Source organism: Cottoperca gobio, chromosome 9, assembly GCF_900634415.1.
Source record: "Cottoperca gobio chromosome 9, fCotGob3.1, whole genome shotgun sequence".
Lineage (NCBI taxonomy): Eukaryota > Metazoa > Chordata > Actinopteri > Perciformes > Bovichtidae > Cottoperca > Cottoperca gobio.
Window position 1 is genome coordinate 7,285,158 of NC_041363.1, and position 13,313 is coordinate 7,298,470.

General features: G+C 39.2%; 2 protein-coding genes across 2 annotated transcripts in view; both read right to left on the minus strand.

The window, feature by feature from the left end:
* Positions 1 to 4,503, minus strand: part of bin3 (bridging integrator 3) — a 28,848-nt gene extending 24,345 nt beyond the window's left edge. Inside the window, 1 exon segment of the mRNA XM_029439189.1 lies at positions 4,378 to 4,503. Coding sequence (XP_029295049.1) covers positions 4,378 to 4,385 — 8 coding nt within the window. The 5' untranslated portion in view covers positions 4,386 to 4,503.
* A 227-nt stretch (positions 4,504 to 4,730) lies between these two features.
* Positions 4,731 to 13,313, minus strand: egr3 (early growth response 3). The gene is made up of 2 exons (XM_029439944.1): positions 12,826 to 13,313; positions 4,731 to 10,198 (listed from the first exon to the last, which is right to left on the minus strand). The coding sequence occupies exons 1-2, from the start codon at positions 12,977 to 12,979 to the stop codon at positions 9,120 to 9,122; spliced, it is 1,233 nt and encodes a 410-aa protein (XP_029295804.1). The 5' UTR covers positions 12,980 to 13,313; the 3' UTR covers positions 4,731 to 9,119.

Here is a 13,313-nt window from a genome sequence, read left to right on the forward strand (position 1 = left end):
GCGTTACACCAGCTCAAGTCCAAATTTTTCGGAAAACAAATCTAAGCCTAGAGATGGCAGGCGTGGGTAGCTCAGCTGAATATTGCCTTGACATTTTGTGCTAAATACTTTGGAAAATGTGATAATAATAATAATCTACAGTCAATTTAGTATTTGTACATGTTACAGTACTTGAATCTAAAGATTCACATAACCAATAAACCTTTACTCACTAAATGCAAACCAATAACTCAAGAGAAAAGTAAAAAGGATAGTTTAAGGCAGGGGTGGGGAACCTTCGGCCACGGCCCGCAGGACCATTTGATCCGGCCCTCGAGGTAATTCATAAACACACGCAAAAAAAATCAACTCAAATAATCTAGTCAGCAATATAATAAAACGGGCGACTGACTTTTACTGGCCAAGTTCAGGGCCCATGAACACAACACGAGCAGAACGTGTCATCACGTGGTCACGTCATGTAAAACTTCAATATTAAACGAGACTGTCATTGACATCAGCGAACGCAGCGTGGCGAGTGTAACAAAGAGAAAGGTGGATGCGGAATGTCGCACTTTCCAGGAGAAATGGACGAACGATTATTTCTATGTGGAAGTAAAAGGCCAATGTGCCTAGTTTGTGCGGACGCGCTTGCGGTGATGAAAAAAGCTCTCGAGCGTCATTACATCACGAGACATGCCAAACTGCACGAGCTGAAAGGACGAGTGCGTTTGGATAAAGTTTGGTCCAACAAGCAGCTCTCTGCAGAGCGTAACATACAAACATGGAAAGATAGAGAGGTAGACCACCACACCAAGAACAGACTGTTCCACCACTGCTGTGCAATTATCACTGCCATTTACAATACTCACTTTTTATAATTTGTGCAATATTCACTTTATTTTCTATCAACCACTTGGTACTTATATTATTTTTTATTCTATTTAATTGTTGTGTACTGCCTTTTTACTTCATATGTTCTTTTGCTGTGACAAGATAAATTTCCCCGTTGTGAGACTAATAAAGGATTGTTTTCTGATAACAGAAAGATACATGGATAGAAACGTTGCTTTTTTGCACAGCATAAAAGAAAAGTGAAATGAATGGGATGTGTTTCAAAACAAATTGCAGAGGTTATGAGTTCAATAATTAGTATGGCCCTCGAAGGGTGTTGTAAATGAAATGGCCCTTGATAGGAAAAAGGTTCCCGACCCCTGCTTTAAGGGAATAAGATATTGAAGAATCAGTGACAAGGGACGTATTTTGTAATATTTGTTTTTTTTCAGTCCCAGATGCATTAAAAAAGTGCTCTGTTACACACTTGCTGTCATCAGCAAGACGGTCAACTTTCATTTACAGAAGCTATCTGATCTTTGCTGTAATAGGCTATACGTCACTGCCATCATTTAAGCACGTAGGCAAGAACAAAGACACGACAGTCTTCTCTATCCCGGACACATTATGCACCAACTGGAAGAACCAATGGCTTTTCACTAAAACTGCAAATGTGTGCGCCATTAGAGGAATAGTGCATCATTCGACCTTGGATATTCCATGGAGCACAGAGGGCTAGTTGAAGATGATGGGAAGTGGAATTGTTCTGATGATGACCCTAAAGTCAAACCTCTCACGTCATAGAGGCAAGTGTGCAAGCCCTACTGGAATGCATCAGTCAGCAGAGCCCATAAAGGACTCTTTTCACTGGTGGAGCACCCCACTCTTGACCTTGTGTTTGGCGGTGCGTGCTGGTAGAAGCGTCGCTTGCCAGCTATTGACTGTCTGAGTGAACTGCGTGACGCCATCTTGCTTCCTTGATTACGGTCTTCCCTGAAAATGACACTAAGAATGTGCAACTTATTATAAAAAGAGTTAACATACATACACGTCACAGACGTACTAAAAGAGTATGAAGAGTTATATTACGGGTTAGTTTCTACGCATTTCCCCTTTGAACTGCAGTCAAGAATTGTGAGAAACAAGCACTGAATCTATTCAAACCTAAATGTTAACTCCTAAACAGCAGCACACAATTGTGGACTGGTATGACCCATCTTTCTATACTTGATTTTTTCTTTATTATAGTTAAAGCTGAATCCTGAGTGATGATGAAATTCAAAACATGTCAAAAGAACAAGACAGAATTCAACTGTTGAGGATGTTATTGTGTTGCAAACTTCTTAGCAGTCCAAGAGAAGCCCAAACCTCCTAGAAAGCCTAAAATGTGAGGACGATGCATTAAATGAGCTATTACTGTTGTAAAGGCCATTTCTCAATTTTGTTGTCAAAACAAACAAAAAGTTCCAACATATAAACGCTGATCAAAAGTTCATCAATGTTTAGCTCCAGAGCTGATCTATTCAAACATACAGCCAATTGGATTTTTGAAATCCCTCAATACATTGGTACCACACAAAGTAGGGTATGAAAGACGGGACAACATACCACCTTATATGTGAAAAATTCAATACACGGAGACTTTACAGCAGATTACACATCTTGCTGAACTCATGGGGAACCGTTTCCCAGTCACAGTAAACAAACATTGGCATGGAAACTATGAACAATCTGTTGCCAAAACATAAAGACAACACAAAGACCTACCAAAGAAAATTCATTGTAATAAAATAGATATATGGCTAGTATATTTTCCAGTAAACAAAACACAAACAGAGTACTTACATATCCAAAACATAGCTATTTCTACAAAGAGCCGAAATGAGAAGAGACTGTGGTTTTAAAAGAAGAGTCATGCAACAGAAATGCATAAGACATATTCTGTTGTGGACGAATACTTTTTTCTTGTTACCATTTGGCTGCAAATTATAGCACAGCCTTGTTTGCTGTTGTTTACTTTCTCAGGGACATCACCAGCTGTATGGACGAGCTCTGATGACAAGACTTGCAGATTCAGCTAATATCTGTGCAGATTGTCCATTCAGACTGTGTCATAAGACCAAGTGTTCACACCACCTCTCTTCATTCATTGAACTTAGTTCCACTATCATCTGTGGCTCCATAGAAAATAATAAAGCACTACAAAGCCTAAAAACGTACACATCTTAAACAACAAAAAAGGGACACAATTTGGTTTAAACGTATATATATTGCAATAATAATGACATTATGGACAACTGTCCATCTCAACCAATAAATTGCATCTTGAAATTGATTGTTTTTGTAACACAAACAGTCTCAAACCCAACGATATTCATTTAACATCACAAATAATTCTCACATTTGAGAAGCTGGAATCAGAAAATGTTTGCCGTATTTTTTCGCCGATTGATTTCATTGTCAACCTACTAAACAATAAATTGACTGTTTCAGCTATACTTATTAAAGTGACTTCTCATGACATGACAAATGATACCAATGCTTCTAATTAAATACAATCGAAAGACAGTCTGCTATGTTGACTGTGGCCCTAAACCCGTATAGTACATTATGCTCATCTGTCAGATGCTTATCTTGCTTCCAGTAGATCACTTCAGACTTGGTAGTCCAAACGTAAGGCAAAGGTTTCCTTTAAAAAGCCCACCCAACAACTAACAAACCTGTGTTGCACTTCTTAAACAACATGTGAACATACGGGAGGCGTAGATGCTTGCAAATACCTGATGATACCCACAGCTTTGTTTGTGGCATTAAACCAGTTAGAGGTGTCAACACACTGACCTAACGTTACCCACTTACTTTCTAGGAAATACTCAATTCCTCACTACATTGACACATCTTCAAATTACAATTATGGCCACACGACAGTAAACAAACAGTAACACACATCCTCAATGGTTCATATCAAAATACTAACGTTAGTTAGTAACAGTTAGTAACAACTAATGATCAAATCCCTTTAAATGGCTTCAGTATTGACCCTGTTGACCTAACAATTAGCTACATTGAGTGTCCATGTTATGCTAACAACCGATGCTTATTTAAATGGTAAACAAGCAGTTATAACGTCAGATAATAGCGTTAGTCTGTTCTGTTTTGTGTAACGTTAGGTTTGCTTGCTAATGTTTTAGCAAACGAACTAGCGTTACCTAGGTAATCTTACTGTAGCTACAAGTTTAAGCTAGATACACGACTTTATCAAAACACCCTTCAGTCGAAGTTAATTGTTTGCAACAACTACAGCTTTGCTAGCACTTCTTTAACAAGACAGACACTGTTATCCACATATAAATTGTTTCATTGTCCCTCGGAGAGGTTTTATTCGTGAGTTTGACAAGCTAGCGCTAACTCCTTTTCTACTGTAACGTTAGTTTGTGTAGCGCTACCAGGAAATAGCCGGAGCCCGGTCGAGAAAGCCATCAGTCCCAGGTCACTACTAACGTTTCCTTTCTAGTTATACTCCTCTATAATACGCTAAATTAACGATGTAGCCGAAATACATACCAGCTCATTTTGAGTGAACTTTTATTCCGGTTTCATTGGGTAGTTTTATTATCTTCCGAGCACCTCATCCCTTTCCACCAGTCAACAGTCGAGCTTTAAACAGGAAGTCCGGAGCTTAGACGCTCGTGTTTCCTCTAAAGAAGTTTTTGTCAGAAAGCGAAAGAAAATACTAACAAACGTTATGATGTTTTTATATAATATTACCAGACGGCTAATGTTTTCATATTGTAAGATGTGTCTCTATAATGCAGGCTTAATAACCAAGTAAAAGTGTCATGCGCGTGTTTGTGTGTTTGGTATACGCGCTGGCATGCGTGTGTGCGCGTGTTCTTAGAGACCCAAGTAAACTGAAGGCAAGTGATATTTTTCTTTATTCAAGTACTTACATAGAAATAACAAAACAATTGCATTACAACAAACTGAAGTGCCAAGTAAACAGGGGAGCACATCTCCCCATCACAAGGATATAGTAAAATTCATTTCAATATTCAGCTCATCATAAAAGGACCTTATTATAAGGTAATAAAAACATGAAATAGGCTAAAGACATCCACAACATTTTAAACAAGACCCCTTGTTTTCTTGAGAAAAAGAAAAGAAAAAAGCCAACAGAACAGTTATCCCAGTGTGTGTTTTTGTTGTTAGGTGTATCCCATTTCAACCAATGTGAATTATTTTCATGCATAATAAAGAAATGAGCACCACCCACAGCATCAGAGGGCAGCACTTTGGAACATTTCCGTGCACATGCAAACATGAGGATATACTGTAATGAAAAGGAAACACAACACAACAGAAAACAGTGAGTATTGACTCCATCTGAACACCATAGTGTCACCGCTGAAGACCACGAAATCCCTGAAGCCACCCTGTAGTCCATAAGATGACATGAGTAGCCTATAATATCTACACACATTATTGAAATCTCTTAAAACGTGAGTTTTTTTTTTTAAATCTTGTAATCATTAATTGTCACGAATGAGCCCAAGCCTATTGCCGTGCCCATGGCCAACTTCACGGAGACTAAATCAAACAGTTAAACACAAACATTAGCACAAGGCTGCCTTCAACTGCAAGCAGACTGAGGTCACATTTATGATTTGTTTCTCCTGTGGAGTTCTCATCTCATATTGTTTTTGATCAGCCAACCCTGCAACCCAGTTTGGCACAAAGATGGCTGCTGATGTTGGCTGAGATCCAACGTAGAGCAGAGAACGAGGATGAGGCAAATTCCAATTTCAGAGCGTTTCAGCCGCCCACTTTTGGACAGTAAAATATGAAAAAAGCATAAAATAAATTATTCTTAGAGAAGCATTATTAAGAGGGGGTTGTTTCTGAGTTTGTTTAACAAGTCATTGACATACATCTATAGCATTCACACATTACACAGAAGGATTATTGTTGAGCAGAACATGTTGCATTCTGTATTGATCACCCACCAAACTATATTGAAGGAGTGGGATGGAGGGGATCATATACATTTTTTACAAAATCTATCCATCCATTACAAAAGTGTCACAAAACAAAAGTGACAAACAAAGTGATAGGATATGACTGATGAAATATTGAGTTTGCAAAGTGGTAATTACATGGCTTCATTTAGATGTGGAAATGGTTTGGTGTAGTCTCCGCCTTACCCTGCATCATTCCTCAACACAAAGCAAACATAAACACTGTTTTCTCTCAGAGGAGGCCACATTCTATATATTATAATTAAAAACATCCATTCTCACCAGCAAAGTGTCAAATCAAGAGCACACAAGAGCATAATTTTTGGTCAAATAAATTAAAAAAGATTCAGAGTCTATAATGAACAGTGTCTAACATCAAATTATTCTATATAAACATGTTGTATCTTCTATCACCTCATGCACTATATATATTCTTGTGTGCTGACTCCATGAGGCCATCTGCTTCATGATGTTTACATTAGAGGCTGTTGCTCATTGCAAGATTTAAGATGGACAATCCGAATGTACTGTTATAATCTTAGTTATTATCTCGTGAATTATCTGGGATCAGACTTAAGAAATGTTGTGTAATGTAATGTGTGAGAAGTTTGTTAGGTTGTGATTTCAGTTGCATTGTGCATTGAGATAAGCTTAGAAAAGTTCCGTTTGCCAGCCATGCAACAAAATAATTTTTTATGATACAAAACTATTGATTTACAGATAGATGTTACAGGGTGAGTGGACTTTTAAACTATCTGAAAACGTGTAAGGAGGTCTGTTCATTTAACCATGTAGATGAGTTGAGAAAAGACTCTCTGAGGCCAAATTAATTGGAAAATAAGTGGACACTTGCCAGGAAGCTCAGCAGTGAAAACTGGTTGTTACAGGAAAGGGAAAACATGGCCTTCTGCATGCACTGTGCTCTCTGTGGCTCTGCTTTTCTGAACCTTTCTTTTGGCCTTTGCATTTGTCAGTCGATATTCTCTTTAAGTCTGATTGCCGTGTCTACTGACTGGTACAATATGTTTTTTTTCAGCTGATAACAATGTTTATAATAAATTCTCTGCCTCGCATACACTCTTAAATAGCCAGAGAGCACAGCCAATAACCAGAAATATGGTCGGTCAAAGTAAATGGAGAGGAGAAGTTTATCTGGTATTCGAGCCATGAACGTAAAGGATAAAATCAAAAATTACATTAGCACATGGGCAAAGTTATTACACTCAAATTTCCCTTAACAGGGCCATAATGCAGTTTTGGAGAAAAAACGTCCTTTACAGAGATTAGTAAAAACATGTTTATAGGTAAATACGATTATGCTGGCATCAGAACGTTTTATCAAATGCTTTCATTGGTCCATATTGTTATAATACACTTTTAAGATCCCGTAGAAGCTCATGGAAGAGATGAGCCTACACAAAATGTTTCACTGAATGATTTAAGATTCCTTCTATCAGGACAAAGATCAATAAGGAACTGAAAAATATTAGCATTGCCCTGTAATGCATTTTGTTTAAGAAATGATCCAATCATTTAGTCTTCTGTCTATCTGAGAACAACCAGCGTTTTCTAAGGAATGGGGAAGATGTGTTAATTGAAATAACTGATTGCGACTATAATGGAGATAAACAAAATTTTAAAAGTCTTGCTGTTTATTCAGAGAACACATTCGTGCTTCTTTAAACCAATTACCACTTTAAAATATACAAATGGTGCAAATGTTATGATTGTTTTTTTTTCTTTTATGGAAGAGAATACACCATATTTGGCACTATTGCAATGCTCCAATTTTTTTTGCAATGACAACAAAATATTCTGTATTATAACTACATTACTAAAAGCTTTAAGACACATTCTGCACAAACATTCAGTCAATTGAAATTTCTTGTTTATGCAGACATTTGTATTTACATAGTGTGCATGAAGGCATGCACATATATGCACAATTTAATACTGAATTATGGTGCGTTTGACATTTGAGTACAAAAGGGAAACTACTGTAGCTACCTGCATACATGTTTGTATACTGTACAAAAACAACAAGTCCTTAAGTTACAACTCAGTTTCAGTCTCTCTGTATTAGAAAAAATGTAAACATGGATTTGGACATTTTCATTTTTCTCTTACCATATGCTGGTCATCTTTTGGTGATTCATACCAAGTAGTTTAGACTTTTTACACTGTAAATCTTTCATTCATCTTTGCTTTCATATACTGCTGGTTTGCAACCCAGTGTAATGTATTTAAATAGTTCAGTCTGTCTAACTGTGCTCTTAGTTAATTTGATTTACGGGTTGGTGGCATATGTCACGAATATATTGCATATAATTGCAGAACTCAAGAAAACTGAAAAAATGAACAGTATTGGTGGGCTTTTCAAAAAAAGCAACAGAAATTATATCTGGTCACACCACATAAAGCCACCATATAAAAAAAAGGCAACACAAATACACAGTGTCTCTCAGTGACTATAAATAAATAAAGTATTGGCAAAGGCATTGATTGCTGCAGGCATGTTTGCTTTATAAGTACAGGTAACAGGACAAGACATCGGTTTGCTTTGTGTAACCCATTCAGTCATTATCTAGACTTAACCAAATTATGCAGATAAATTTAAATCTGAGATACGGTGTTTGAATCTGATCTTTATGTGTGCTAAGCTGATATCACTGTTATGTTTGGCAAATGTCAGGCACAATAATAAGAACAAGGTTGGCTGTGTCACCACAATACATTTGGCACATTCTTTTGAGAAAACATTCAAATATAAAATAAAAAGCACAACACCTCAACAAAAACAACAAAAAGACGGTCAAGTGCCACTAATAAGGTATCCATGACAGTACACAAATATAACCAATTGCACTTTTAAACAGCCTAATAAAATGAATGCATACATCCCAGACAACTCACCCTTTAAATAAGCTCCCTTGTAATTTTGTCTGTTTTTGACACCTATGATGGATTCTGGCTTCCTTCCAATTTAGAAATTCTCAGTAAAATTTACAAAAGTGTATCCAGCCCAACAACCTATGTGTGGCCCTTCTTTGTGTTGGCACCGTGTTACAGTAGCTGAGCCTCTGAGTAACTTGGAAGAGAAGGGCGTAGCAGCCTTTCCCCTCTTACTTAAACTAAAGGCATCCATCTCAAAATAGAAGGAACTGAAAAGAGCAGGGGATGTAAAAGAGAGGAAGAGAGTCACCTATTTATCTCATAGTGGACGTGATCCTGTCTTCCTAAGTCTCTTTATGGGGCATGGTGAGGGTCCAGTCCAAGTGTACGCAGTGACGGTCATGACGTTCCCACTGTTGGCCCCCCACAGGAGCTGGGTGGCGAGCTGTGACTCCCAGCTGCCCCACTGTTCTTGTCAGCTGGCTTCTTGTCCTTCTGTTTCAGATGAACCTTTGCGTGTCTCTTTCGCTCGTCACTTCTGGCAAACTTGCGTCCACAGAACTCACAGGAGAAGGGTTTCTCGCCTGTGTGTGTGCGTATGTGTGTGGTCAGGTGGTCACTACGGCTGAAGGAGCGCATGCATATTCGGCACTGGAAGGGTTTGTGACCTGTGTGGATGCGAAGGTGACGCGTGAGCTCGTCTGAGCGTGAGAAGCGTCTGTCACAGTTCTCTGCCGGACAGGCGTGAGGGCGTTCGTGGACGGGGGTTTTGCTGGGACGATTGGGGTACTTCCTCGGTCGGATGGGTTTGAGGGTGAGAGTCTGTGGCGGTGGGTGGTGCTGAGGAGGGTGCTGCTGCCCGCCAATGAAACCTGGGTGAATCTGCTGCTTGTCTTTGAACGCCCTTATGGTCTCCAGGGGTGTGATGGGTGGAGGGTTGACTCGGATGGGGTCCATGGTCTGGAAAGGCTTGTGCTCCATCACGCCAACCTCACCCTGATGGTGGAAAAGGTTGTAGTCAGGGATCATGGAGAAAAGGCTGCCATCCATGGAGGCTTTGGATGTGGAGTGATAGTCATTGCCAGGGTAGGCTAGAGCCGTGCTGGTGGCAGGGCTGTGGTGGAAGGAGACCTGGTCCTGGTACAGGTCACTGCAGGTGGAATAGGCAGGCAGTGGCGGACCATATACCTGCTCCATATCTGACGTCTGTCCGCCCATGCCGCCTGCGGAGGATGATGTCTGCGACGTTACCGTACCGGGTGATGGAGAAACGCCAAGGATCCCCGCGCTGACAAGACTGATGATATTGTTATCAGAGCACCAACCAGAGCCACCAATGCCACCTGACGGAGGAGTGTCAAAGGCAAACTTCCCCAGATAAGTGACAGTCTGCCCGCTGCGGTTGGACTGGAAGCTGGATCCATACTGAATCTCTGCGCTTGTTTTCTCGCTTCCCATGCCCAGGTCCATGATATTATCTAGATAGAAGCAAATAAAAAAGAGATATCATGAATAAATCATCCATATGGTTGCACAAACATGAATATAAAATGCAATCAGTTGGGAAGAAAAGCCTGTAAAAGTGATAATGTGGCACAAGTTGTGTAAAAAAAAGTCTAGAAAATTCACTTTGTCAAGCTATATGATCTTGAAGTGTCAGTCCTCGGTTTGTCCGAAATTCAGCTTTTCTGCATATCTCTGTAATAATGTGCCAACAGATCAAAAATATAAGAAGTCCACTAGAGTTCATAAAGAAATGTGAGCGCTGTCAGACCTGTAAGTTAAGTGAGTGACTGCTGCATGTGAGACAGTGGTGTCTCTCTCTCTCAGATCCCACAAGCTCTCATAAATCAAGACCTAAACACCCCCTTTGATCCAGTCATTGTGTCCCTCAGGAGGACAGCCAAACTGAATGGCAAGATCTGATTTCTTTACAGCAGGGAGGATTAAAAGGCAGACGCCACATCTATCACGCTCAAGGATTCAAAACACATTTGCAGCATAGAACATCTGCACATAACGGGGGTAAAAAATTTAAGTGTTTCCAATCCAATCTCGGCATTAGTGAGCTTAACAACATTTTCACAAATTTCCTTGATATTTTAATTGTACAGAATCTTACACTTCACTCTGCATATGCACACACTCACACACACACACGCACACATAGTCGCACACACATTTAACTTATTCCAAAGATGCCATAAAAACCATCACAGATGTGCTTAATGGGGATACATTTATGTGCTGATCGTGCTCTGAGGGCTTAATGTGAGACATTTGAAAAGAATTCTTTCTTTAACAGAAGTTAAAATAGACATCTCTTTTCATTTGCAGAAAATCATACACAGGAGTGCTTTAATATTCACTCCCAGTAATTACAGCCTGCTGGAATTTGGCTAAAGGCAAATCATAATGGAACAAACAAAAGCTAAATTACGTATACCTTTTTTTTTTTTTTTTTTGGGGGGGGGGGGGGGAGGCTTATAGAAAGCAAGCATGAGTTGATATTAATGCATTTTACTCTAAATCTTTAGTCTTTTGGAGGTAATTTGAACTCTGAGGTATTTAAACACAATGAGGGGCATACAATAAAGTCATCACTCTTTTCTTATAGGTCAGTGTTGAAGAGAAAAGCACACACCTGCTCTGTAAAATGACAGCATGGTCCTTTAAAATGTATTATTGTTATTTGCACAACAATATCATACATGCTAAAAATACATATATATAAATTATATATAAAGAGTTTATACTGTGAATTGATCAAGGGCTACTATAATTAAAACAGCAACACACACCTGTACTGATACACATATTTCTTTTTATGTTCAGCTTCATTCCATTTGTTTTAATATTTCCTGTCAGAGGTCACATAAAATAGCCTACATTTTTATTGTCGTGTTTATATGTCATATGTCGCATGTGTGTTGCTTTTATTTAATTCACTTATTTAAAAAAATCAGGATACTATTTATAAGACCTGGCGCCGAGATAATTAAATAACGCACACTTCTTGGGTAAATAAGGGGGGCATATTTCGAGGGTAATTGAAAATTATGGCCGTATTAATTTGTGAAGAAAAAAAACTTGAGGATAAAAAATGATTCATGAACAAAGTTCGACAATGTAAATGTAAATTGCGGTTTCTGCTTCACATGGTGATCTTCGCCACGTCAGGATACTGAAGATTTAGTATATTTCGTGCAGCATTGACCCATCACCTCAGAAGGTGAGCCTGTACAATTAGTGATTGATTTAATGCCAACACTGAGCCGAACCAACAAGTCATCTTTGTAGGCGTCTGAATTAATCAGAAATATACTTAATCTGGACTAAGCAATAAATAAATCAATATCTCCGGCCTCGCATTTTAGTGACTAAGAGGGTTCAAGGGCCCTGCGTCTAAACATGTTTCATATCGGGAAAAGCAGCCACACACGCCTACTTAAATCCAATCTGTGACATGTTAATAGAGTTGTGAATGAAAGTCATTGTCTAATGTAGTTGACCCATCTTTGCGGGTGGATGTAAGATTAATAAATCAGTGGCATTTGTAGTTTGACTACATTAATTAGACACGTTTTCTCATAACCTACAGATTTCATTTTCAATCAGGAGCCGATTGCGTTTTTAAGGGACTTTGCGTAAAACTGCCTTTTTTTCACAGCCGTTTATAAGACATTTCCTCAAACACGCCTCAGTTATGTCTGATTAAAATCACTATACATCTATAGATTTGCTTTAATATGATATCTTAGCCGATGGTTTAAAAAAAGAAAAAAGTTTTGATATGAGTACACTTGCGTTTTTCACGTTGCGTGTAAAAATCCTGACATTTCGGCTGCGGACAATGAAGAAAATAAAAAGAGACCAATTAAATCACATGGCCGACCTGAAAGTCAGTCATTTTAAAGGTGTATCTAATTCATAGTGACCAGTGTTACACCTGACCCCGAAAAAAGTATTCAGTACGGCAGTGTGCCTTTGTGCGCAAACAGGTGCTCCGAGCCCCGAGACAACTGTTGCCTTTCGCGCACATAGCAGTTTGAAGCACTTTAATCAAAACACACACACACACGAAAAAAGTAAATGAAAATCTTACCTGTGTTCATCTGTGAATAGTGGTTAATAGATTCCGTACTGGTGAAAATATTCATAGACGTCGGGATGTCCTCTTCTGGGTAGAGACTGTCAGGGATCGTGTTTATTAAACTGCTCATCGTAAGAGGGAGCTTCTCCGCTAGTTTCCCTGTCATAGCAATTATATTCAGTCCGACATTTATAAAAAGGACAACTCGCAGGTATCCAAGTAGTTACAAAAAAACAGCGGGTGTTCTCAAAGTGGAAAACACAGGTGTGGATCAGGCGTGGAAAAAAAGAGGAGAGGAGCAGGGATGGATCCTGTTGCTGTAGCTGTCCAAGTATCCCGCGGAGGACGAGCAGCGCCGGTTATCTCCTCCTGTGTGATCACAGGCTACTGTTGATATTAATCTGATCACTGTGGAAGCTGATGGGCTGCTTGTGGGGGAATTTGAAGTCTGTGAATCAATGGAGGAGGTGGTGGTGTTGGTTGCACAAGAGCAGCTCTAC

Bases quoted from the DNA above. Each gene is read 5' to 3' on its own strand.
- egr3 (XM_029439944.1), bottom strand. From the start codon at position 12,979: ATGACAGGGAAACTAGCGGAGAAGCTCCCTCTTACGATGAGCAGTTTA. The intron at 10,199-12,825 runs GTAAGATTTTCA...GCTTCTATCTAG, and splicing joins CTATTCACAGATGAACACAG to ATAATATCATGGACCTGGGC.